The sequence below is a fragment of the Centropristis striata genome, chromosome 15, assembly GCF_030273125.1.
Source record: "Centropristis striata isolate RG_2023a ecotype Rhode Island chromosome 15, C.striata_1.0, whole genome shotgun sequence".
In the NCBI taxonomy this organism is placed as follows: domain Eukaryota; kingdom Metazoa; phylum Chordata; class Actinopteri; order Perciformes; family Serranidae; genus Centropristis; species Centropristis striata.
The window spans coordinates 17,684,289-17,711,910 of record NC_081531.1 but is presented as its reverse complement, the minus strand read 5'-3'; the positions used below and the strand labels follow the sequence as shown (position 1 = coordinate 17,711,910).

The 27,622-nt window shown below is 39.4% G+C and overlaps 1 protein-coding gene across 1 annotated transcript; it reads left to right on the top strand.

The window, feature by feature from the left end:
- On the top strand, window positions 1-27,622 carry klf5l (Kruppel like factor 5 like). Its single transcript, XM_059351820.1, has 4 exons — window positions 1-141; window positions 13,359-14,295; window positions 15,288-15,347; window positions 24,370-27,622. The coding sequence occupies exons 1-4, from the start codon at window positions 1-3 to the stop codon at window positions 24,546-24,548; spliced, it is 1,317 nt and encodes a 438-aa protein (XP_059207803.1). The 3' UTR covers window positions 24,549-27,622.

Below are 27,622 nucleotides of genomic sequence, written 5' to 3'. Positions count from 1 at the left end.
ATGGCAGCGAGGGTAGGACTGGCCATGAATCCGCCGCATTCGACGGAAGAAAGAGCGGTTTTCACGCAGCTGAAGCCGGTCAGGATGCCGGGGGCGGACGGCGCTGAGGACGCATCCGTGTTTGAGGACGTCAAACCCGGGGTGAGAATCTGCGCTGACCCGCTGAGGACGGGCGGACTCCCGGTATAGAGCGGAGGTCCGGCCTTCCTGGGTGTTTTAATCACTGTTCACTATTTTCTACCTTCACTTTGTTTTTACAGACATTGTGGCTGCAGGTGCTGCTTCAGTCAAAATAATATGTCAATTTAAGGGTACACAAAGCCATTATAACCATTGAATTACCTCTGAGCTGCATGCTGTGCACTTTTTTCTACAAGGCTGCTTTTACCTGTAAAAGGAAGCAGCTCACCTGTACAGGCAAGAGGGTTAAAGTCCGTCACAGACACCTGACATGTTAGAAAACGCAGGTAAAGTTCATCTGGAAACAATGTTTGAAGAAACTAGTGGTACATCTGCAATACACAATTTTCTAGATGTGAATATTTTTTAATTTTCTACTCGTAGAAGAACTCGTGTAGTTCTATGATGTGAGGAATATAGATTTTAGTGTATTTAGTTTGAAGTAACTATGTTGTCCTTGAGGATTTAGCTACTCATATGCTAGTCACACTCACAAAAACACTTATTGATTAATTTATTCTTAATGCTGTGCTATTGAATTGATAGATTCTATCACTGTTAACATGTATATGAGAACAACAAGCTTTTTGTCTTTGTTAATTCTTGAAGTTTATTCGCCAGCACACATTGTATACCTGCAGTGTTGATATTAATGCATTGTGAAGGTAATTCCATTGTGGTCTTTCTTATTAGTATTAGACACACATTAAGTTTGGTCTAAGAGTAGCTGAGGACATGTGCTTTCCTGTGTGTTTCCTCTCATTATGATGTTCGTCCCTGCCTGAGGAAGCTTTACAGTCATGGGATTTGATCACATGGTGAAGAAGCTGGTGGAATTTTAGACTACTGTGCAAAATGGCCTCTTCTCCATCCATTACTGCATTCCTCATTTGATAATCAGTGGATACGTGTTGCTCTGATGTCGGACATGTGCCTGGAGATTTTTCAGGAAGTAGCTTGTGTCATGTTTTAGGAGAGGATTGTGCCGAATTAATAACAAAAAATTGGTAATACGAAAGGATAAACAGCGATTTAAGACCATCTTCTTTGTTAAACATGAACACTGATCACAGCAGAGGCATGAAAGCTGCATTAAAGTTAAATGGCTGTGAATTGTACGTCGGCCCTGCATGGTCACAACAGAGCATGAACAGAAACCAGAGGCCATAGTATGGTGCTGAGTCTGGCCTCCTGCCAGGTGTTATGGTAAACAGGCGGCAGACCCTGAGACCGAAGGCTAACGCTGATCTGCTGCTCCATAGCTTTTTTATTTTGGCTTTTCTATTCTGGTAGTGTGAATGTGGATATGATGTGTTTTCTCCTATGATATGTTCCACACAAAGCATCATGCGGAAGTCAAAGCTATTAACCTATTGAAACAGCAGTTTATCTTGTCTTGTGTTCTCCTTTGTTTTCAGGGTTTAGTGTAAATGTGTTGTCTTCTCTATTTGCACTTTGTCGAGCATATGGGTCACAAATCTACTTGCCCGTAGTCGCTTTTTACTTGCACCTTTACAAATTGTTTTATTTTCTAGGTTTTATCAAATAACAACAAAGCCTAAAGTTAATTGTTTACTCTTCTAAAGTAAAAAAAAAAAATTGGAAAAAGAAGTAAAAATCAAGGACATGGACACAGTGTGTCATAGATGGCCTTTTTTTGTTCCAGGTACTTGACTCGTCTTTGATAACCCATCCTGTTTCATCCTCCTTGCTCTCACAATTGCAGCAACTGTGAAATACATTGTTGGAGGTTCGCCCACATCCTCTAACGTCACACAACTAAACTCCTGTTTCCAGGATAACTGGAATGCTTGTCTCATAAATTTTGTCTATCCTGCTATTTTTTCTCACAAGTGCCTGGTCGGTACTACACATGCAACTCTCAACAGAGAGAAGGAAACGAAATGGCTCAGTTGTGGTTACTTCCATTATACATTTTTTCTTATTTGCCCGATCAGGCAAGTGAGTTGCTTGATTTGCTCACCCAAAGTAGAATTTTTCATGCTCAGGACAGTTGGACAATCCTTACTTTTGATCTCTGTTGTCGTCACTTCATCATACAGCAGTCAAACCAGTAGTATTGTTACTTCTTTATGTCTTGTTTTTCCATGCCATTCACTTTTGTAGAAATTCTGATTATATGATAGATTATAATTCCATTTAATTGGATTCAAATTTTTTTAGTTTTCAGTTAAAGGAAAATTACGGAGCCCCCCAGGGGACACGGGGAAAAAAAAAAGATGGGTGAAAAAAAAAAATGATGGGTGAGGAAAAAAAAAGGATGGACTTTTGCGAGATCCTGAGATACTTTTGCGAGATCCCGAGATACTTTTGCGAGATCCTGAGATACTTTTGCGAGATCCCGAGATACTTTTGCGAGATCCTGAGATACTTTTGCGAGATCCCGAGATACTGACGAAAGAAGAGGAGCAATGGAGGAGGACTTGGAGAGCTTTTTGACTTCAAGATCGGTCCCAAAAGAGGACATAACTCGCATGAAGAGAGACAAGGTGAGCATAGTATTAGGCTAATATTATATAAATATTCATTCATATTCATTCAAAATTAATTAATCAATGTAGCAACGCAGACCCCGAGTCCGTGACAGCTAGGGCTAATGTTTAAGATAATGCTCGCGCTCATTACTTCCCTGCTCTAACCAGTATGTATATTGTAGGCCTGGGCCGATAATCAATAAATCAATTAATCGCACATTAATTGCCACCACTTTTGAACAAATTCGGCATACAGGCTCGTCCGTGTGTTGATGGGCTCACCGTTTTCATTCGGTTTGAAACCGACATATTCCCACACCGGGGCTGTGGCATTTGGCTTTGCAATCATCTTTTTTCCTCGCGTTGCTCCGCACGAGGCTCACCTGCTGCACTCTGTGTGTAGCCAATGCTAGCGGCCCAGCCTTCCCCACAGAGACAAAGAGACTGGATGACTGACAGGAGGGTTCACTCCGCTCATTCTGCTATGGAACAAAAGCGCCCAGGTGCTGAGATCGAGCACAGAGTGAACCCTCTTGTCATCCAGCCTGCTTGGAGGCAACAGACGAGGAAAACAAACACGCATGCGCATGGCGATATATCGAGGCCGGCAAAATTATTGAGTTCATTTAATTTATCGTGCGATTAATTGATTTATTGATTATCGGCCCAGGCCTACAATATACATACTGGTTAGAGCAGGGAAGTAATGAGCGCGAGCATTATCTTAAACATTAGCCCTAGCTGTCACTGACTCGGGGTCTGCGTTGCTACATTGATTAATTCATTTTTAAAGAATATGAATGAATATTTATATAATATTAGCCTATTACTATGCTCACCTTGTCTCTCTTCATGCGAGTTATGTCCTCTTTTGGGACCGATCTTGAAGTCAAAAAGCTCTCCAAGTCCTCCTCCATTGCTCCTCTTCTTTCATCAGTATCTCGGGATCTCGCAAAAGTATCTCAGGATCTCGCAAAAGTATCTCGGGATCTCGCAAAAGTATCTCGGGATCTCGCAAAAGTATCTCGGGATCTCGCAAAAGTATCTCGGGATCTCGCAAAAGTCCGTCCTTTTTTTTTTCACCCATCTTTTTTTTTTTTTTTCACCCATCTTTTTTTTTTTTTTTTCACCCATCTTTTTTTTCCCCCCCGTGTCCCCTGGGGTGCTCCGTAGAAAATAAATGCACATATGTGCCTACATTTTAAAACAGTAAGCTGAAACTGGTACAACAATGCCACAGCCTATTATCCGTGTCCTTCTGCTGTTTTAGTGATTCTGTCTTCTAGTTTCCATCCTTTGTCTTTTGTGTGATGCAAAACAGTGTACCTTGCAGATAAATGTAGGCTACAATGACATGTTATAAACAGGGGAGAAGCATTTTATAGCCTAAATGAACTGGTTTGTGCACTTGTGGGCTTCAATGAATCACGATGTAATGCAGCTGAAAGCCTAAACACAGCAGCTCAGGTTTTAGTTATCAATCATTGACATAAGCATCATAAGAAAAAGACGTTGTCTTGTTGCATGACAATCCTCTGATAGTCAGCATGTTGCTTCACATAAAGCAAGTTGTCACCATATACAAGTAAATACTTAAACATGAAAACATCACATGATAATGCCTCTCTGCAACAACATGCTTTATGTCACTTTTGATCTGAGATTTTGCTTAAAAAATAGTCAACATTCAACTGCTTTTACTCGTGTTTCTCATTGCTGTAACACGCTGTGCTTGATGTTATGCAAAACGTGACTTTGTCAAGAACAAAGAAGTCAGGTTAAGCGAAATAGTTACCCCTCAGGCAAATTAAAGCCAACCGCAGCCAGAGAGGGTTTACCTTATGTGCTCTTGATTTACTATGAATGTGCATTAAGATGGTTTCTCAAACACATTGCTCACAGACCGCTCAGGTTGCTCTGTCTGTCTTTTTTCTGTCTACCTTACTGTCTATTTCATCCTCTTTCTTTTCCTGACTATAAATTTATTTAAAACACAGAGTTTCGCACTTAAGCTAAGCACAACAGAAAGTTGCTGGTAAAAAAAAAAAAAAGCTGCTTCTTGTCTTTTTTCGCTTTCTTTTTTCCCCCTCTGAGACATGTCTTTGTGTCATTGTGTTGGTGTTTTAAAGAGCGCTTAACTAAGCTGGTGTCGTGACAGCAGTATGTTGCCCGACCTGTCTGAGCAGGGCCCGCATCTCCATAGGCTGCCTCGAGGCAATGGGGAGGATGATAAAGACCGACCTCATGAGAAAGTCACAGTAGCAGTGAAAGGCCCCAAACACATGTAGGCCTTTGGTTCATTCCAGTATTGTTATCTTTACCCTTTTAATCAGTGTTTGTGTGTGCAAAAGGTTTATTTTGCTGCTGAGTAATTTGTAAAAAAAAACTGTCAGTGAATGAACTCACTGATCTTTTGGTTACATCTGTTTCACCTATGATGTTTCCACAGCTTCTTTCCTTAAGAGTGAAGTGTTTTTGTTTCTTTTAAACCAAGCGATAAACTCAGTATTGACATTATCACCTTCGTTTAGCTCTGTTATGGTCTCCACCAACTCTTAAAGCAAATATCTGACTCTTTAGCTCCTGAATGCTCCACAATTTTGACCAGCTAGTAACTAAGTTTTATGTCTGCAATTTGGTGCTGGGCGGGTATTGTATCAGCTGTCAATTGTCATTAAAGTTGCTGGCTGCTTAACCAAAACAATGAGCTGAAAGATGCTAAAACATCTGTAGAGTTGAGAGGAACTGCAAAGTCAGATAATAATACTCACTATGAGCAACCCCTTTTGCATCACACATTTGTCCGATGTTAATTTAAACATATCAGCTGTAGTGCAGCTTTAAAACAGTAATTGTAGATAGACGCTTCTTCTGAGTCAGTGGAGCAATGACCTTTTGTCACTTACGGGTGAGGTACAGTAGCCCAGTTAAAAAAATTCTGGTTACAGGACATTGATCTGGAAAGTGTTTTCAGTTATTCTGTGTGTGTTATGTAGCACAGCAAGCAAACACACCCTTTTTTTAATGAGCATAGCAGTGGCCTTCAACCACTTATAGTATAAAAAAAAAATGTGCCTGACGAGTTTAGAGACCACAGTGATTATTCAACTATTTGTCAGCCAATGACTGAAGTTTTATTGCTCGTCAAAACTTTGCATGTTTTATATTGGACTTAAACTGCTCATGTACCTCAGCAGTAATGGCAGAATAAGTAACTAATATGAAACCTATTTCCAGATTCTTTTGTTGTTAAATCACCAAAAGGTTCCTTGTTAGACTGGGCATAGACAGGGGAAGTTACAGAGTAACTTCATGGCGTACAGATCAAGAGCGTGTTGCCGGTCATGCCTAATGATTCCTAAAGATCAATACCCAGATATGGTTTAGATTGGTTTTCAAGATGTTTTTACTTGCTTGGATTGTACTGGGGCCTCACTTTGTTTGAGTTTATGCCTCTGATGTCATGGTTATAACCGGACTGACCTTCTTCCATTAGTGAATTGTTGTACATGCCCTTATGTTTTTCATGTTGTTACCAATAGACATTTTTCAGGCTGCTGAAGGCTGAAATGGTTTTGGTTTGACTAATGATTTGACTTCCAGAACAACACACGCAGCTGCTTTGCATCTAAGCAAGTGTCTGCTGACAACAAGTCTGAGCTCGCACAATCCCACCCTGGTTAGGGATAGGTAAAGTGTGATGGGATGAAACAGGAATAATTTCTGTTGTTTGTTCTTAGGGTCAAACATTTGGGAAGATAGAGCTTATTTAGAATAGCTTGTCTTTATTTATTGATCATCAGGTTGCAAAAGGAGACTTACAGTTCTTAATCGTAGGTTTGTGTGTTGGTCTCTCTTTTTGCTGATAACATTGATTTGGTATCTTTAAAAAATAGCTTAAAGCTGTCTGACAATACTTAAAAACAGTAAAGAGCAACAAAGTTTTTATTTTATTTTATTCAGTTATGTGGTGCAGATTACCTCACAACCCTCCAGACATGAACCTACCTGACTATTAAGTAAGTCATATAATCCCAGGACCATGTAAACACCTTTAGTTAAAAACAAGACTTTTGTGCACATGAAATCTTTGTTCAGGTTTTGTTCAGCTGTGTTGATCCTCCATCATTAAATGGCTTCTGGCTAATAAACAGGCATCTTTGTATATATATATCAGCTTGTTGCATATGCAGACCCATAGATCAATCTGAGCCTCCTGCTGAGTGTCAGTTCAGAAGCAGATCAGTCAGAAACTGAGCAGAGATTCATCACTTGACTCATGCTGTTCTCTGCTTAAATTGTTTGGTCTGCTGATGTCATCCATACCCATCATGCCCGGCTGTGTTTTGTACCAGACAACACATGACACCCGCAGACAGTCTTATTCTACTGTTTCCTAATTCCTGTGGTCTGCAAACTCATCTATGGCAGCTGCATAATCTCTTTAATGACTACCGCTGTTTACCTTTCATTCGTCTGGAAAAACAATGAAAAATTTTCTGTTGAATAAAAACAAAAGGTGAAATCATTTTATGGGGAGACAAAAAAACTTTCAGTATCTCTAAACGGATAGACGAAGTCCCACCTTGTCTTTATTCCACTCTCTTTATATATATATATATATATATATATATACATATATATATATATATATCTCCTTCTTTGCTATCTTGTGATATTTAAAATCAGAAAAGATGAACTCTGGATCCAGGACCACACATGCCCCCAGACACTCCACCCCCCTCTTACTTGAAGCTAAATTTGAGAAGGACCTTTTCTGTTTTGTGGGACAATATGGGACAAAGAGTGACAAGAAATAAGAGACAGAAATAGGATGACACGTGAGAGAGGTTATTGTTTGGACAAACTGTTAACCTGAATATAACGATGTCGCAGTTCAGTTCCAAAGAATTCTGTCCCAAAATGATTTGTGTCTATTCTGTAATTAATGGCACTTTGTAGACTGAGGTGTTATTTCATGTTACAGCTCATTAAGTAACAGAGCTGAAACTAACGTGCTCCATAAAGTCATCAACCCAATAAACGGTGAACACCAACAAATGTCTGTCCACTATCAGCCAACTCAGTTCCCATACATAAATCATATTCAGTATGTGTACATATATGGAGATTTAATGCATACATATTGTTGGGATCCAATGGCTGCAAATGTACATATATATATAGATATATAGTCATTTAAATCTGTTTTTTATCAGCCTACAGAATCAGCCACCTGATGAGCATCAAACTCTTATACATGGTTGCTCATAAAGTTGGAATGAAATATTTTTTTTACCTCTTTCTATGAAATGATTGTGACAATGTGATTTATTCTTGACAGATAGAGTGTATATCTTCTCAAAAATGTATTAATCAATCTCTTCAAAGTGATTTCTGGTGCATTTAAATAAGAATAAACAAATGATTGTGTCTGAAATCAAAATTATTCCAACTTTATGGGCAACAGTGTATATTTAACTTTAACACCAGCCAGTAAATTTAAAGACAACAAAGCTTGAAGGCCTCATTTATATGTAGTGTTTGGCCTTTGTACTCAAGTTTATTAAAAGTAGGAAGTGAATACATGTTTCACATCAAAGTATTAGAAAAAGTTATGAAAATATATACTTGTGTCTTTTCAGTTTACCAGACTATCCCACAGGAGCTGAAGTACATTTTGGCCACCCGGCAGTTAGCTTTCGTCTTTACTCATCGCTGCCCTGAGAAGCCAATGCCTCCAAATCTCAGTTTCAATCAGCGGCCATAAAACATCACCACAGTCTCAAAGGTTTTGTTTTGCTCTGATGACCCTGTCATGATTTCTGCTCTGTTGATTCACAGACCGCGAGGCCCCGCTGCTATCAGTTCTGTTGTTGTGTTTTTTTATGGAGATCCAAAGGCGAGCAGTTTCTCTGCATTCCAAAGAGCAATAAAGGCAAATGAGTGTGCAGACGCAGCCAGTTGTTTTGCAATTAGCAGGTGAATGGGGTCTGATGAAGATGGCAGACCTTGTAGCTTGAAGGCTTTTGAGTCCGAAGAAGCGGAGAGGGGTCAAGATGACTTTATCAGTATGGGGCTAGTATGAGTAAACGTGATTTAACCACCTGTTGAGTATTTTCTAGACTTCTCTGTATGCTAAATTGTTAATAATATCAATATTTGTATTACATATGTCATATGAACAAGGTTTTTTGCAATTAAGGCAGACAGAAGAGACAGAAGAAGAGAAGTTAGGCTGTAAAGAGTGCAGATGGATAATTCACTGAATCACGAGGACAATTTATTATTGACAGATTTTAAAAACTTAATTTTTATATGTATAGATCCACCAGTCTATCTATTTAGCCCTTATTAGTTAGACAGGTTTGTTGACAGCATGGAGAAGTGACAAGTATCAGGAATTATGGAGATGCAGTTGAACCTTTGTGAATAAATTTCACTTAGTTATGGAGCCACTGAACATTGTGAGTTTTTTTCAATTCATGCTGTTGTGGTATAACAAAGTGCAGTCTTTTTTAAATAAGTTGCAGTCAACAATAATATAACTTTGTTCGCAAAAGCAGACGAGATGCTCCATGTTGTTGATTATTGACTCATATAAGAGTCTCTGCAAACAGATTACGGATTATGAGGGGCAAAAAACATAATTTAAAGATCTAAATCACTGATATGAGTGGATATGATTTTGAATTCGCTGTGCAGTAAGTGAGGCTAACACCTATGAAGGTTCTGTAAGGATGGATGTGATATTGACTGGACGTGTGGAAACTCCCACTCCATCCCATAAACCTGAACAGAACTGATAAGAGACTGTTTGTTATCAGGCAGAAGGATTCATAGTGGAGCAGTTGTACTTGTTCTCCAATTATTAACTAAGCCTTGGCTCAAAGATATTCTACTTCTTCAGCACATAATAGGATACAAAGACATTTTGAATTGTAGTTCATCAACTAGTTTCGTTTGAGGTTGCCGTGCCTCTTGTGTAATGTCTTAAAGATTGTAACACCACTTACAAGGCTTTTCTTGGACTGCAAGTCCTGACCAAAGACTTTAGTTTCTCTCTCTGGAAAGAAAAAGGAAAATGAGGTACTTGCAGTGACTAATTTTAAATGATCAATAACTTTATTTTTTGTTGCCCTTTTAGCTCTAAAATTCACAATTACCGATGCGATGGAGTTGATAAAATGGCTGTTTCTCTGCACAATATCCTCTTTGCATGTACGGCATAGAAAAAAGGCTAAATAGGGAGATGTCAATAGGGAGAAACGATACAAGCGAATCAGAGACCAGAGGTTGACAGCAAGAGGGATCAGCAGCAGGCCGGCAGGGGAAGTGACCAAGGGCATCCAAGGTTTAGAGCTCTCAGCAGCCCAGCAGCACAGGGCCTGTTTGTGTCCCGTCCTGAAAGGACACAAACAGGAGCCCTCAATGGGAAGGAAACAGAGAGGCTGTTTTTGTTTTCTTTTTTTCCTCAGTAAATAGCCAAGACTTTAATTTCACCAAGCACTCAGATTGCACTGATGTCAAGGTGGTGTGAGTTCACCAGCGACGAGCGATGGACATCTATCGTATTCTACCAGCACAACTAAATAAGCACACACACAAATACTTACAGACACTGAAGCAGACACAATGTGCAGACAGAGACACATGCATGTGCAATATCACAAAAAAGTGCAAATTATCTTTTTTTTTTCCTACTGAACTTAAAAACTGATTAAAAAAAAGATTTGTTGCATAGTATTTACATAACTGTATGTATTGCAAATATTGATAACCAATATCATACCTGTTCCAAACAGGCTGCCCTACAGACTGAACATTAATAGAACTCTTTAAAATTATTGAGCCAACAATGACAGGAGACACAAAAATATCAAAAACACATTAAAACACATGACATATGCTGCACATAAATATGCACTTACAAAAAAACATTTACATATTATTTCACACAAACGCAAAACAAAACATATGAAGAGCAGACCCTTGAGGCTGGCGTGCATGCGTGCGTGCGTGCGTGCGTGCGTGCGTGCGTGCGTGCGTGCGTGCGTGCGTGCGTGCGTGCGTGCGTGCGTGCGTGCGTGCGTGTGTGTGTGTGTGTGTGTGTGTTCATGTTTTGGCACTTGAAGCAGTACTGCAGAATAATAGTGATGAAACAGACCTTCTCTGCTGCTTTGTGCCTCCTGTTCCGTTGCTGGACTCGACCTCGAGCACATCAGCACCTCATTAGGTCATTTGTCCCAAATCATTTGATTCAGTCTGGGACTCCATTGTACACTCTGGGTTATGGTTTCTGTAGTTGGTGCAGTTCATACAGTTCAGCTTCCACTGAGACAACACAAACTTAGAACCCGAAAGAGACACACAATAGACATCAATGCAAAATATGAAAAAGCAGTAATTAGATAGCTTTATTCACCACAGAAAAACCAGTGCAGAATGAATATGTGGAATAGTTTATTAGGTTTGGGGGGGTTGCTGGTGATACACACAATTTAAAAATTCAAATTTTAGCACTTATGTTCTGTTTTTTTGCTTTCTCTCCTTCCACCCTTAAACCTCTCTCCAGTGCTGTGTATCTGTTGACACTGTGAGGATCAGATTTGTCTGGCAGGTCTATTTTTACCTGACAGTATTTAAGTTTCGCTGCATCTTTTTCATGCCTTCAGCCTTTGTTTTGGCTTGGCCGATTGCTTTTTTTCTTTGTCTTCTTCACGCATCAAACCACTTCCATCAGCCACACCCATGAAGGGAACTCTCTTCAGCTACACACAAGCACTTTGTGTGCTTGTGTGTAGCTGAATGTGTCAGTAAGTTAGTGTGTAAGTGCGTATGCATGTCTGTGTATTTTTGTGCATTTTTGTTGCACATGCATTTGTATGAACTTCTGTGTGTGTGTGTGGTCTGAAGCACATTTCTTTGGGTAATGCCTCATGCACCTCTAAAGGAGTGACTCCCTGCTTCACAGACTCTGAATGACACCCACACAAATACACAGACACACACACCAGTTAAGATCAGATAATGCCTTCTGCTTAAACAGCGGAAAAATACCTGCAGTTTATTTTCTTCTACACTCCTCCATCTGTCCAGTCTCGTTGCTTAAAAAAACTTTTCTCTATATTTCCACAAATGCACTGTTTTCATACGTTTATCACCTGTCACAGAAATAGATCAGGTCAAATTTATTTGACAGGTGCATCTCCCGTAACATAAGAAAACATGATTCTTATGGTTTTCAATTCTGTTTGGTTTAATGTCTGAAAATACAGCCTTCATGAAGTTGCAGTAACATATTTTAAAAAGGTCTAAAGTTACTGGACAGGTTTAAATAACTTTAAATTGGCAAGGTGGTTAAACCACTAAATTCAACCCTTGACAAATTTATAGTTTAAAAAAATCTGAACCATTTTGATGTTTGAAAGGAGATTGGACTGTTTTTGGTTTTTAACAAGACCAACAGAGTGTTGCATCCGTCTTTATTAACATTCTATGTGAAAATCCAAAATGGCTGCTCCATACATACAGTAGTGAAAATTGTAGTATTATACCGCTTATTACGACTTCTGTCTTATTTGTGTCTCATCAAATCACTCATACACACAGTACTGTCCAACTTCTGTGGATATATTACCACGGTGTTTGTATGCACATAATATCACATAGCAATACCACTTGATAACAACATACTAACAGTGGCTAAAGCAAACCCCACTTCCCCCAGCCCGTGAAATAATGGTTTTCCAAATTGTACTGGAATATACCAGGGTTAACTTGGGTCATTCCCAGCTCCAACTTTCAGCTGCAACCAGACTTAGAAATGAGGAACTGATGCAAACCGTGCATCTGGATGAAGGTGAAATCCCTCTTAAGCTGTCTGTCTTCTAATGCTGGTTTTGGCTTTTTGTCAGGGCATTGAGCTCCACTGGGAAACAGGAATGTGAAGTATGAGAGAGGGGAGAATAATGAAGGGATGGAGGAGGAAGTTTTGGTTCCAACTTCTCTAGAACTTCTTTTATTGAGTACTTTCTTAAGCAATTTCATTCGCTTTGTAATTCCTCTCCTGCTTTCCCTCCGTCCTTGCTTCTATCCTGCCCCTCAGTTATATATACATATATATTAATATATATCTGTGCATTGAGTGAAACTGAGCCATGTCACAGCCACCTCATCACCATCTGCAGCACATTAATCTCACAAAATAATTACAGCACTTCAACAAATACTCAATTTTCAAACCCTAAAATGAATAAATCGGTTGGTATTAACATGTTTTTACCCAAAGTGATGTACTGTGTAGCAGGATGTTAACATGCAATGCTTTGGTGTGGAAAGTACATTAAACCTTGGCGAGAGTTCTCTTAGGTTGCCATTTTGCACCAATCAGCAAAAAAATCATACACACAGTGACATAAAATACATTAGGATTTGTGAGTTTGAACAGCCGGAAATCTTGGAACAACTCAGTGTTTTTGAACTGGTTGGCTTCGTTGTTCTGTTTACATGGCAGTGTGCTCCCTTCTGACTGAGAAGGGCTTCATACTTGGTGAGATATTTGGGACCTCACTTAGTGAAGACCAGGTTTTACAAGTTAGTTATACACCTAGTCTCCAGGGATTCACAGAATGATATGTCAAACTCCTACTTTAACCTTGTCTCTCATTTGTTTCTTTACAGATTCGACTAGAGTTGGACAAATACCTCCCCCATGTCAACAGTCCCCTCTTGAGTAACCTGATTGACACAGTGGACAAGAAATACAGACGAGATAGTGCCTCTACAGTCGATGAGTACTTCTCAGAGGACAAACCTAGTGCCCCTTACAGTCTCAACATCAACGTCATCCTTCCCAGCACCACTCACCTCCGCACAGGCCTCTATCGGCCGAACAACAAGACTCTCACAGCGCATCAGATCAAGATAGAGCCCGGGCTGGAGGTGCCCTGCTCCATCCCCATCACCACCACCACCCAGGCCCTGCCAGATTTCACCTCTGTCTTCAGTGTGCCGCCTGTGGTCAACAATGCTTTTATCAAACCAGACATGAGCTCATGTGTCAGCCATGTGTCTGCAGGGTCCCAGCAGCAGCAGCAGCAGCAGCCAAATCTGGACACAGAGCTTCACATTGGACCCCCGGCCCCCCAGCCACAGGTCTACCACATGCCCACCACCAGCTGTGCAGACCTCACCATGACTCTGTCCCACACCAGTCCGTCGGCACATGCCTCCACGAGTGGCAGGACCATGCTGAACCTCGGCAACGTTGCATTGCAGACAAGCAACAACAACTACATGATTGCAGAGCACCAACTACAACAGCACCATGGTTACTACCAAGCATCTCCGAGCAACTCGTCTCACCACACAGCGCCCCACAGCCTGCCACCCTCACCCCCAAACTCTCAGCCAGGGAGCCCAGACGGTCAGGCAGAGCTGCTCAGCGCCCAACTTCTGGCTCCATACCAGCAGCGTCTTGGAGGGATAAAGTTGACGGGGTTGTCCCCACATGCCATGCTGATGACACATGGCCAGGGTGTCCTGACGGGTCCCAAATACAACAGGCGGAACAACCCAGAGCTTGAGAAGAGGAGGATCCACTTCTGTGATTACCAAGGTCTGTGTTTTATATCCGCCTAACTTCAAATATATCTAATAAATCTACTTGTGTCAAGGGTTTTGGTGACAAACTAAACAGATATTCAGTGTCACGGAAATTAAGGTAACTGACTCTATTGGCAACATCTTTCATTTACACAGTGTATCATCAGGCCCAGTAACAAATGTACACTTTATGCATGATCAGGAGCAGAACCCCCTTGTGAAGACAAACCTTGTGACCTTTCAATGTGCAGCTGATGAGGTGTCCATGATGGATGATAAGGGTGTTTCATGCACACAAAACTCTTCTTGTTTGTCTGGTTCTAAGCTCTCAAACTGAAGAACATAAATTGGAGCCATTGCCATTGCCAGATTGGTATCGCTACACTTTGCCTCTGCAGTATACATATACTGCAGTAAATACTGCAGCGCTACTTCTGTAGACTTCCATTTTTAACACAAACACAATCAGAAACTTGAGCACTGCAAGATTTCTTGGGCTTTATTAACAGTTTGCTACAAAAATAACAAATGAAAAACAAGTTTCGACATAACCACTCCAACAAGTTGGTTCATATTGCTTTATACTAATGTCACTGTTGTGAAAATAAACTCCACTCCCAAAGCAAATGCACAAATGCAAATCTGTCAGTAAAACACTGCCTCTCTCCCAGGTTGCTAGCACACTTGATATCACACTGCAAAAACATTGATCTCATATTCAGCCTTCCAGATTTGAATTAACTGGGAGTGTACGAGACTACTTGTTTGGAATGGTCTATTTGTGTTATCTTACGGAAGATCCTGATTTGCTGAATATGTGAATGAGTTGTACCTGTGTTTGGCCTCTGGTATGTCATTCTCAGGGGTCACAGTTGAAAAACAACTCAAGAAACAGCATATTTTCTCCTTGCATAACAGCTTTATGGCCAAGATAATCTTTGCATCAGGTGAGCACATTGCAGCTGTCAGCCTGGCTCATGATCTCTCTCTGTGATTTCTTTTCAGGCTGCTCCAAAGTTTACACAAAGAGCTCTCATCTGAAGGCACACCAAAGAACACACACAGGTAAGAAAGCACTTGTCTGTAGATGAACTTGAAATAGATGTTGCTAAATCCTACTGTTTCTTTGTTGTTGACATATAATTACACATCACTGGTCACTATCAGCCTAATGGTAACTTTGACTACCTTCTTTATCTGCATACCTGCATATTCAGTCAGAGATACTTCAGTAAAGTGACTATTTTTAGCAAAATTGGTATGATTGGATGGCAAAGCAGAAATGAAAGCGGCTGATGTGAATTAGTCGAGTAAGGAATAGATAGATAACATGTCAATCCCATTATGAATTATGTTTATTACTTTGTATCTTTATCGATTACATTGATACCTGTTTAATTTTCTATATGGACAAAAGGAAGGCCCACACATGTCTTCACCATCAATGTAATTATTTTATTATGTCTGAGTGTGAACACAGTGGAGTTGAAATGAGACAATGTTTGCACAGCACTCATGTTCATTTAGGTTTTCTTAGTCTTAAGGGAAAATCTGCCTGCTAATCTTGTTATAACAGGATATTTACCCTCAGCAATGGATGTTCCCCTTGGTTGGAGTCTCAAATACATGTTGTCTAGAACATTGTTTCACAATATTACTGGTGTGTCCACACTTGCTTGAAATTATAATTTTACAGACAATAAGCAGCTCAGTCGTCCTCTCTTGCTTCTTACTCACTACCATGACACCTTGTTGTTGCAATACTTTAGCAGAGTAGATGCATGAGTTTGAACTCATTTGTAATGTGCAACTGTCACAAAACCAATGCCAGCTTTGATAAAAGGACGCTTGGATGCGTACAGTTCAGACAATTTAGAACTGGTTCTCATTTGATGATTTTAGGCCTTATTCACCTACACCAGTAATTAGAACAGGTGACTGGAGTTACTGATTAGAGGTTCAGTCACTAACCAATGGCTGTCTGATTTGAAATAGTAAAAAAGTACATTCCAGATTTTTAAAAAGTCTGGATATCGTCTAGGATTAAAAAAACAAAACAGAAGCTCGCATTTGAAGTTGTGATTTGGCCAAAGTGTGTGTGCTCCACAGAGTAAAAATATAGACCAGGAAATCAAATTGTATGATTATGCCGATTATGTTCAACCTTGGACAAATTCACACTTGTGTGCTGCCCTGTGAAATCACATTATTCACTCTTTCTGCCCTGATCTCCAAACTAACTCTGGGAGTCAAAGCAGCGACCATCATGTCACAATCTTACAACTTTATCCATCAAGCTCAGAGTTCAGTTAGTTTCAGCTAATTTATTTGTATGTTGCATATTTTGTCACATTGCCAGTTTCGATACACCCAGTAACTATAATAGATTAAGGTAAAGGTTAAGAACACAATGAAGAGGAAGATAAACATAGAAACAACATTAGTTTGCTCAAGAGTTTTTGTTTTATTCTCCACCATGTTTATACATGCTCATACCTGTCCTCTGAGCTTCCCCAGAGAGAGAGAACAAAGAAGGGAGGGAGGAGGGGAGGATGAAGGAAAGAGAAAAAAAATAGGGAAGACACGCTGTTAAAACTACGGCCAAACCAGTTACTCCTGCTTTTCAGTCCCCTTTCAGAGGATGGAGGAGGAGGAAGGTGGGGGGGTTGCAGAATGGGGGAAGGCTGGTTTCGATGTGTTTCCCTTCTGTAAGATGAGACCTGTGGATTCCCAGCAGCCTCAGATTTTGGAGATTTACTCCAAACGATAAAAGCTGGAGAGATCCTCCAGCATGAAAACAGCGACGGAGAGAAAGAGTGAACATGTGAATGAATGTGCAAATAGAAACAGATCTCTCTACGGTCATAAAAAGATAAGGTGACACTTTATGGATCCCAGTGGGGAAGTTGGGTTGTTGCAGCAGGATACAGCACCACAAAAGACAAATAGGCTGTAAAATATGCAGTGAGAATAGTAAACAAAACAATACAATGAAGCAGTCAGAGAGTAGAGACATTTTACAAGTATGATGCTGACAAATTAAATGAAAATGTAAACTACCATGTAAATGGCGTGTAAATTATTGAAATGAACATGTGCAACAGTTTCAAGAAGATCCCATTGTTTCCAACAAGACTCACAGTAGATAATGACACCTTGTTTAGGTAAATGCACAGCAGCCTGACTTAAAGATGTAACAGACTGCAGTGTGAGGGGCTAGTGTGAAAAGTAGACGCGCTTGTTTACGCATTCTGGTCACTCAGTGAATCAAGCTTCACTTGAGACCAGGTTTGCCTAGTCTTGTTTTGCATTATGTTGATGATGACTCATGAGCAAGAAACATTGAGCTCACTGTCCTAAACCGTCAGGCAAATCAAGCTAAATCAACAAAACACTAACCAGTGTGTGGACATGCCATAGATTTTCTGTCATATACTAGCTTTTCTCACATTACGGTCAATAAATAGCCTGCACAAACCTGATTTGGATTGATATTCAGCTGTTCTCACTGTTAGTCTAAACATGGTTATTCCTTATCTCAGAGACGGCTCACTGTCATAAGTGTAAGGGTTATTCTGCATTCTCTTAAATGTGGAGTCCCTCAAGGCTCTGTCCTAGGTCCCCTCTTTAATTTCAAATGTTCTTCCTTAAGGACAAATCATCTGTATCCATAACATTTCTCCTCCAACTCAAAGAAGATAGAGGTTTTCTGCTCACATAATTAATATTATATTTATGATGAATTTGGTAACCGGCAGCCTACATTGAACGTAGTCCTTGACTCTAAACTTACACCTAGGGAACTGCATTATTTAAGTAGTCCTGTCCTGCATCAACTTCAAATCATTTTAAAATGTAGGTGTTTGCTTATTTTTCATTCTCTGACTTGAAGAAAGTCATTCATGCTTTATCTTTTCCAGAATTGATTAACGCAGCTCTCTGTTTGCATACTTGAGTGGTAAAGCCTGGTCACACCTTCAACTCATACAGAAGGCTGCAGCCAGTATTCTATCCACAGCAAATATAAGAGATAACACTAAAATTAAAACTTTTCTTATTGCCTGGCTCCAGACATAATGTTTTTTTTAATCATTATTCATCACATAGATTCTTAACATAGCTTTTCTCAACTCAATTAATCATTTGGTCTTTTAAATATCAGAATAATAATACGTATGACTATATTCCAAAGCTCAAATTGACATAGAAATTGTTATGTCAGACCATCAGTTAAAAATTTTTATAACAGAAAATCTTCACATTTGAAAAGTGGAAAACAGTGAATCTGTCCTTTTAAAAAAAAGAAAAAAAATCTGTAGATCAATTAAATGACTAATCATTTTCACTCTAGCATGCACATGCCTGTCTGTCTGTGTGTGTGTGTGTGTGTGTGTGTGTGTGTGTGTGTGTGTGTACGTTCCTGTTGAACAGTCGAGCATTTCTAAATCCATAGTCATTCTGTCAATTTGTAATAATCTACATGCTGAATCCACACTCTATAATGTGGTAAAACATCATTCCTCATTTATTTGTTTCAACTCACTGGAAGTGAGCTATGACTTTTTTTTTTTTTACCTTAAGGCAATAGTATCAGGAAGTTGTGGGTGTGGGTGTGTGGGTGTTTCAGTAAGTATCACTTTCATTATTTTTCACTAACAGTAACCTAGTTTTCGAAAGTTGATAATGTTTGATCACAACCTGGTTTTTCATAGGATCAGTAGGTGTTTCACTCCAATTGTAGATATTTATGCCTCAAATTAGGAATTGTTATGTGGCTTAGAGTGAGATGAGATGATGGTTCATCGAAAACCTTTCTGTGTCTGGTTTTTATGTTCATCAGCCTCTCAAAACCTGAGTTTCTCCAGGGTGCTGCAACTTCCTCCCAGAGGTCAAAGACAGACCGGTTAGGGAAACTAAAACCGTGAGATTGATATAAATGTCTTTATCTGTGTGTTAGCACCATGACTTGTCTATGTGTACCCTGCATCCCACACGGTGCATGCTGGATCATTGCTGATGCTCAGCCTGCATGACACACAGGTTAGAGCTTGATTATTAGGATGGAGATAGTTGCTGTTATGACACTGTTAGTATCCATAGGGGGGGGTAACTAAGAACATTCACTTTACAGATTCATTTTACTTCATGCCTCTTCTTCACTCTGTAGTGAAGCCAATAATTGCTTTTCAGATTAACATTTTACATTGATAACATATAAGGAGCTTATAAAGTAAGATAAAGTACTTTTCATGTATAAACAGACAAATTGCAGCATTTAATTCAAATATCCAACAACACAATTAATTACAAATCACTCAAAGATAAATGTTTTGCACAATGGATACTTTTCCTTTTATTACATTTTGGTAATATACATGTGTATGTTTAGGTAACTATACTTTTAGGCTATTTAAGTATTTTAAGGTTACTGTATTTCTAGCTTTACAAAGTTAAGGATCTGAACATTTCATCCAAAAACTGATTTAAATCTAGGAATCAGCTTTGATGTTGTCAAGGAAAAGCGCAGCCATTGCCAAGGTTTCTTTGATCAAGGCATTAACTACCTGGAATCTGTTGAAGTGCATGTTGTTGGAGTGTATCACTATCTGCGGTCACTGACAGTTCAATCTGCTCCTCCCACCGGTACGGGGGTCCAACCTTGACCGTGGCCTCAGCAGCCATTTGATCTCTGCACGCTGACTTTTGTAATTGTGTTTGTGTGCGTATGTGTGTGTGTACATGTATGTGTAAAGAGTAAAGTGCTATCAGCCTGATTAGGGAACCCTCCAGCCCTCTTTACAAACACTAACTGAGCTGATAAAGCTATGAGGTCCACAAAGAGTTTATGGGCGTCCATGGAGAGCCAGAAGGTGTTTGCTCTTTGACTCAGTAAAACCAGGTAAAGATGGTTATAAAATGTTATTATCATACTCCTGTTTTTTATACAAGACTGTCTATAGTCATTGAGGTCATGAATGGTTTGACGTAGATGGTTAAATTTTGGAAATTAAATCATGTTTAATGTTTGACTTGTTTTTGAGGCAGTTTGAGTAAGAACAACTCCTTTTAAAAGTTGTAAATAGATTAAATGTGCCATATCATAGCAAATAGCTGCAAGTGATTAAATATGGACAAAAACATAGAAAACTAGTGTTCACTTGTACCTTTTATTATCTTTTTAGTATTATATTCAACTTTTCTGCATGGATTCTCTATATACACACTTAATTTGAACTTCATTTTCTCCTCATTCTAATGTTATAACTGATGACTTACTAAGTTTTTTCATGAAGCAGGCTCAGGGTGTCCGAGAGTCTCGAAGCTACCTATAGAGTCAATATATATGTTCCTCACAAAGAACATATCAGCATGTGACAAGAGCTTTTTTGTCCCTGAGTGACTGATGTGTTATTACACTGCCTGTACATTTCTGAGTGTATGTTTTGTTGTGTTTGAGAGACTGTGTGTTTGTCCATTATGGTTTATGACGTATTCATACGTGTACTCATTACTGTTTGTGTGTGTCTGAGGAAAAGAGAGAGAGAGATAATAGTTTGTCCATTTTTAATCAGCCACCTGATCAAACAGCTGCTGTCTGTTGTGTATGAATGCCTGTATAGGCTTTTGAGTGCTGATGCCTTTTAGTTTTAGACGAGTAGGACGCCAGTATCATTAATATGACTGAGACTGAGAGAAAGTGTGCAAAGCTCAAAAGAAAAAAAGGGAGTGCAGAGTGAAGAGTGCAATACCGTTGTCAGAAATAAACCTTTTTACACCTTTCCTTAAAAAATGAATTTATTCAAGATTTTATTTTAATGAAAATAAGCATTACATTTAATTTCAACACTGCTGACAATCAGAAAGATATTGTCAATTTTACCACATGATAAAAATGATTAAAGCTTAGTTTTTTTCCCTTCATGTCACAGCACAAGGGAGCTATTATCAAATGCATCTGTCTTAGAGACAGTTTCTGACCAAAAACAGTTTAATTATGGTCAAAATCTACAGTTTTATGAGGATTGAAATTGAGCAAAAAAAGCTACATTTCACACAGGATTTTGGTGTTTAACACACTCACACACACACACACACACACACACACACACACACACACACGCACACACACACACAAACACAAACACAATGCTTCTCTCAGTGTTCTTATCACTTCACAGGTAATAAGTTGTCCAACAGGTAAATCTTTCCAAAACCCATTTCTCTCCCTTAGACTGAAGGAAAGTATGTATGGGTAGAGGGGTAGGTTTTCACCTGACCTTTTGGCAGCTTGTTTAGGAATATATACCACTCAAGAGTGTTTGTTCTGTGTGTGTATGTGTCGTATTTCACCAGCTTGTTTGCTAGCCCTCGGGGATAATAGTCTAAGAGAGGCGGCTGTGCTTTTGACCCCGACAGTGCAGCTATAGAGCAAAACCAAACACACCTGCGGCTCGAGAGCCTCAGCCTTTTATATGGAGACATTTGTACTCCACCTCTACACACACATCAAGAGCGGTTAACTCTAGAAACAGGATATTGTTCTGATAGGAGACTGGAGTGCTCTGAGCCTCTGATGTGGGGTTTAGGTGCTTGTTGGATTTAAAAGGGGAAAAAAAGGCTTCTCAGGTTTAATCGTGTTGGGATAAAGGAGATCCATTTTACATGTTTTTAATGGTTGTTGGACTATTAAGGATGGGATATTCAGAAATAGGCCGTTTAATTAAAAAAATGTATTAAATTCACTTTATGTTGTACTTATATGCTTGTATAGTTCTTGTAGTACTTATATTTCTTTCTATCTATCACCTGACCCCTCTGTGCTCTTTGGACCCCCTCGCTCCGCTGATGTCGCTGACACTGAGTGATTGATGGTCATTTGCAAAGGCTATCTAATCAGCTCTAATGAGGCCCATGCTGGTAATGAGCACTTGATGACCCAAACAGCCAAAGAGTGCCACACTCCCTCAACACTGGCTGATAAAGTAAAAGAGTTTCCTCTAGGATTCTCAGCCAAGGACGCAATTTAGAAACGACATTTTATGGCATTAAACATCTATGGGATAACATCTGACAAAAGAGAGGTTGCAACAACATATAACATGCTTCTTTAAAAAGATGGAGAACACTGAGTTACAATAAAATACATTACAAGACAAAAAAAATATTAAAAATAACATTTTATTCGTAAACGATAAACACAAACTGAATCCTTTATATCCTGAAATTATTAACTTTAAGATGACATTTGATTTGGTCTGAAAAGTGCCAAACATTTTAAGGAATTTGGCTTGAGCAGAGTTTTATTATTAGTTATCTTCTTTTCAGCTTTGTTTGTGCTCATGCCATGCATTGATTCTCAGACATTAATTTCCACCTCGGCTATGAAAGATGACATTTTTTCCTGTTGTGTGCATACCACCCTATTCAACAGAGCCTTTTCTCTTTGTTGATGATTAGCTCACTGTTTGGCAATAGTACGCTGTGGCATAGCAGAGAAATGTCAATGTTTGGGTGCGGTAGGATAAGTGTCGTGTTAGATTTACTTGGCTTGTTATTTTTCAATGCGATGGATTTCCATTTCGCAGGTTGTTTTCTTCCAATCCAGCACTACCTTATCATTATAAAGCAAAATTATATGCTTTATTTTTTAATGCATTTCCTTCTGCATTCTGCGTTCTTTTAATGAAGCCAAAACCTGAAACGATTACTCTTGGTGTGTCTTTATCTAATCAGTGTGGCTTCCAAATCAACATTCAAACAGTCTGACTTTGTAAACAACCCATTTGGTTGGACTTGTTGGTCCAGGTCCTGTGTGTCTTAATCATATCCTGATTTTACCAAGTTTCCACTGAGCTCAGCTCAGCATTTTCTAACATACAGGCAGTTTTCCAGTAGTTACAGAAGAAATACCCCGAGCGTATTGGCAGTTATGCATGAGTCATAAATTCAAATAACATTTTAGTTTGTCAGATAGCTGCTTCTTGAGAAAATGCAGATGGCATTGATGATGAATTAATAACCACACAAACAAGATATGTCAGTCACACACACACACACACACAAACACACACACACACACACACACACACAATTAAAACACAAACAGTCACTGCATAGGTCAAAAAAATGTGTCTCTGTTTGGGGTATTAACAACAAAAACGAAAAGGCAGTCACGCCCCATGACTGAGCTGTGATGGCGAGACAGTGGTTAATGCTGTCAACCCCTCATGAACTGCACTTCTCAGGAATTTAACAATTAAGAATTATTTTTTTACAAATTAACATTGTGTGTTTGGTGCATTAAAAAAAAACCGTTATTCTGCAATATCTGCAATTTTGTAACAAAGCTACCTAGTCCTCTTTTGAGACATTTTTGATTATTTTTCTCTAATGTCATATCACTATGTTACTGTACATATTAACTGAGCAAAACAACCACGACAGCTTGTTACATGAGTGTGTGTGTGTGTGTGTGTGTGTGTGTGTGTGTGTGTGTGTGTGTGTGTGTGTGTGTGTGTGTGTGTGGCACCTGACACAATAGGTGAGCCCAATGTCTCCAACGTTGCTCCATATGATTTTTATCTCGCTTTTCAGCTTCATGGAAATGAATGCTTTTACAGGAGGAACCAGTGAAAACCACAAGCGTATACTCCTTTGCCCACACTCCTAACTGCCATTTAAAATGTCTAAAATATGATTGAAATACAGCTGCACACATTGTGTAACAGACACACTTTCTCACGAACACTTTCAGGTTTGTCAACATTAAGGTTTTATTGTGAAAGGACATTTTTATCAACAGTGTCACTATTGAGATCTGGAGATAGGCTTGCATCACTATATCTGCATTTTGTAGTAAGATCCTGCCAAACTGTTCCGTCTTTCATATCCATTGTGGTGTTAGCTTGCTTTGGTTTCTGGATCTAATAAACTGTTGTTGAGGTGTGTTTGAGCAGAAACAATTACTGTAGTGAGGCTTCTCACTGACCAGCAACAGAACACTATAGCAGAATTGTCCGAATGAATCAGGGTATTGCTGTTTTTTGTAAATTGCTAACTCCTTCTTCTTACCTCCTCTCTGTTGCAGGCGAGAAGCCGTACCGTTGTACATGGGAGAACTGCGACTGGCGTTTCGCCCGATCGGATGAGCTCACCAGACACTACCGGAAACACACCGGAGCCAAACCCTTCAAGTGCATTGCCTGCAGCCGCTGCTTCTCACGCTCTGACCACCTGGCCCTGCACATGAAGCGTCACCAGAACTAACACAGACATGCCTGTATATACATCCATCACATCATCAGACCCAAATACAGCAGCATCCATGCATGAAAGCTAACAGTTTCAGTACCAAAATCATCTCTGTGCACTGAGTTTCTCGTGGTGTTCAGTGCTGATGTGCTTTGAATGATCGTAGGCACAAACACAGGTATAGTGGTGATGATCACTTCCATGTTGCTCAACTGGTTGGTCAGGGCTCCTGTCCAATGGATGGGTCTGAGGGAGATAGAGTGAGCTGTCTTAGTTATTTTATGATGTCCTGGAGGAACTCCTTTGTGGCAGGTGAAAAGAGGCAGACTCAGAGGATCACCTGTGGTGTACCCCTCATAAGCCAACAGGGAGTGCACTCAATAGTGGGAATTAGAAGGGAATAGAGAAGTTGAAGGCAAGGTTTTGAATGATCTTATAAGAATATTTGTTGTGCACATTTGGTTTCACTTCTTATTGAAACAATGTAGATCCATTCAGTTGCAACAGAGCTGTCATGGCTATAACATGCAATATTTCAGAGATAATACCCGTCATCTGCTGTCAGTTAACACCGTATTTGCTGAAGTCTCAACACCAGAGCCAATGATCTACCAGGGACTCAGAGATGATTTTGGTATCTGTTCTCATCACTGAACAGATGAGGTGTGTTGATAAAACATGCACTCGTCCAACTATAAATAGCCACATTCTCACACACTTGACATGCATTGATTACTGCAATTGTAACAGTCATATGAACTGTTGTGTCAGGCTCCTTCAAAGCATTTGGGACTCCTTACGATTACATCATGGAAACGCTTTCTTCTTTGAAACGACAACAAAAGAACTATTTGTATTCCTGCTGTCATCATCACTGTCAACATTTTTTTTGTTATCATTTTGAGGTATGAACTTTAAAGGAGAGGTGATATATATCCCTCTGTCCTGCCTTTGTAAATACTTGTTTATATATGTGTGCATATGTGAGAATACAACGAATGTATTGAAATTTATACTTGACAAGCTTTTCTTCTTCTTTTTTTTACATCAAATCTTAATATGAGTAATATTCCATGTTGAAACCTCCTTTTGTTATAATCTCCCTTTAAGGGCCTTAAAGAAAAAAAGAGTAAACAAATAATCAACAGACACAATCATAGAACTCTCCATGGAAAAAGTTAATAATCGCCTAGTTATGCTCGTTTCAGCACAGGTAATACCTGTCGAGCTCAGAGAGAGGAGCAATTTGCCAATGTTTGTATCCATGACATTACCCGTTGCCGGGGCGACCAATCTCCTCTGACGATAGTTTGCGGTTTGCTTGCAGTTCTGCAGTTTTTTTTTCTTCTTCTGTATTTGTTCAACACTTCAACTGGAGAAAGACAGATGGGTGGATATACCTGTTATGTAATCACTCCTGATTGTTTTTAATGTACGGTGCGGCTGCTAAATCACACTCTCAAGGATTGCAGAGTCAGTCCTGTTGACTGCATGAACGACAGGTTGACATTCACTTGATTGCGTGACATTAATTGTCAGCTCTGGCTTGGGGCTTTAAAAAAAAAAAAAGGAAGGATTTTCTGCCAGCTCAGGATGCCCCCACATTTTTGTGCTATGGCATAGCTTGTACGCTTGCCAAGGGCATGAAGTACGTGCTCACAATGCTGCACAGTACAAATCAAGTTTCCATTAACTGAAACAGTCAATTTCACAATCTTTGTTCTTCCTGAACATCCTCAGTTACCTGTTCACTTTTAAATAGAATTACTGGAATAATCAGAACAAACAAACACTTAAAAGGTTGATTAGTAAATCTAAACGTTCCCCGTATGAGATTCCTTGTTAAACAAAGTGAGCTGCTTCTCTGTATACTTACAACAAATTTAAATTTTCCAGTTTCTCAGGGCAATAACTGAAATTTAAATGTCTTCCAGTGGAGCTTGTGTAGTGATCAATGACATGCAGTCTACAGAAATGTCTGCACCATTCAGAAGCAGTGAAATACTTGGCAATTAAATGTGGTTTAATATTTGATTCTAAACCATTTTATCAGTTTTTACCCACACCTGATCTCACCCTTTCTTACTGTTTCTAGCACTTTGTGAGTCAGAATAGCAGGAAAACACAAGATCTGTCACCCCAGTGATGCGTACAGAGATCCATGTAAAGGAACAAAACTGTGTGTGTTAGGAATGTCATGTCTTGTCATTTTTAGCCGCTCCAATAGACTTTAAGAGCAGAAAATGTGTCATTGCCTTGAAACAAGTAGCTGATAACTAATTCAAAAAAAATCTGATTTAATGTTTATCATGCCATATTTCCAAAAGGGATTTTTTTCATAGTAATCGTTCTACACCTGTTTAGGAAAAGAACCGTACAGCAGCAGCACATTAGACCTGCAGATGTAGACATGTCAGTTTCCCCCCTACAGGCAAAAAAGTCAAAGCTGAAATTGCACCAAATAATAATTTAACATCAACCTCTGCATCTTTCGGCCTTTCTTTAATTATTAAAATGTAATATATACAACCTCAAAAACACTAGCTGTTTAAAGAAAGAACTACAGTTGCAGAACTCTTTGCCTGCAGGTTGGGCAGCCATGTCTACATTTGTAGTGTTAAACTGCTACTGTTAGTTTTATTGGCTATTGGTGGCGCTGCTTGGGCTGACAGGCCTGACCCTGTTGTTCTTGTGCTGAGGCTGTAGGCTCCACCCACCTGCTCCATAAAATCATGTGTGAAGCATTGATTGATTCATTTGGCAGAAACACATCCTCTTATTTCTACACTATGATTTTTTTTTTACTTTACTTTTTTAAGATTCAAGTTCTCCTCTCTCTCTCAAGGAGGGAGCGCTGACCACCCACTGTGTACATAACTGTAGTTTTAGACTCAACAGAAGCCTTTGTAAATATTTGTTTGGTTTTATTTCCTATTATAATATTAATATTTTTTTAACTAATGGGATTTTAGATCGGTTGTATGTGAATGCTTGTTTAATTTAGTTTTGATACTTGAGTATAAGAGAGTTTATCAGTTTATGTAAAAACAAATTGATAAGAACAACAATGGTGTATTTTTGTTTTTTGT

Coding starts and splice junctions, on each gene's coding strand:
- klf5l (XM_059351820.1), top strand. CDS start 1: ATGGCAGCGAGGGTAGGACTGGCCATGAATCCGCCGCATTCGACGGAA. Junction 14,296..15,287: donor CCACTTCTGTGATTACCAAG/GTCTGTGTTTTA, acceptor ATTTCTTTTCAG/GCTGCTCCAAAGTTTACACA. Junction 15,348..24,369: donor ACACCAAAGAACACACACAG/GTAAGAAAGCAC, acceptor TCTCTGTTGCAG/GCGAGAAGCCGTACCGTTGT.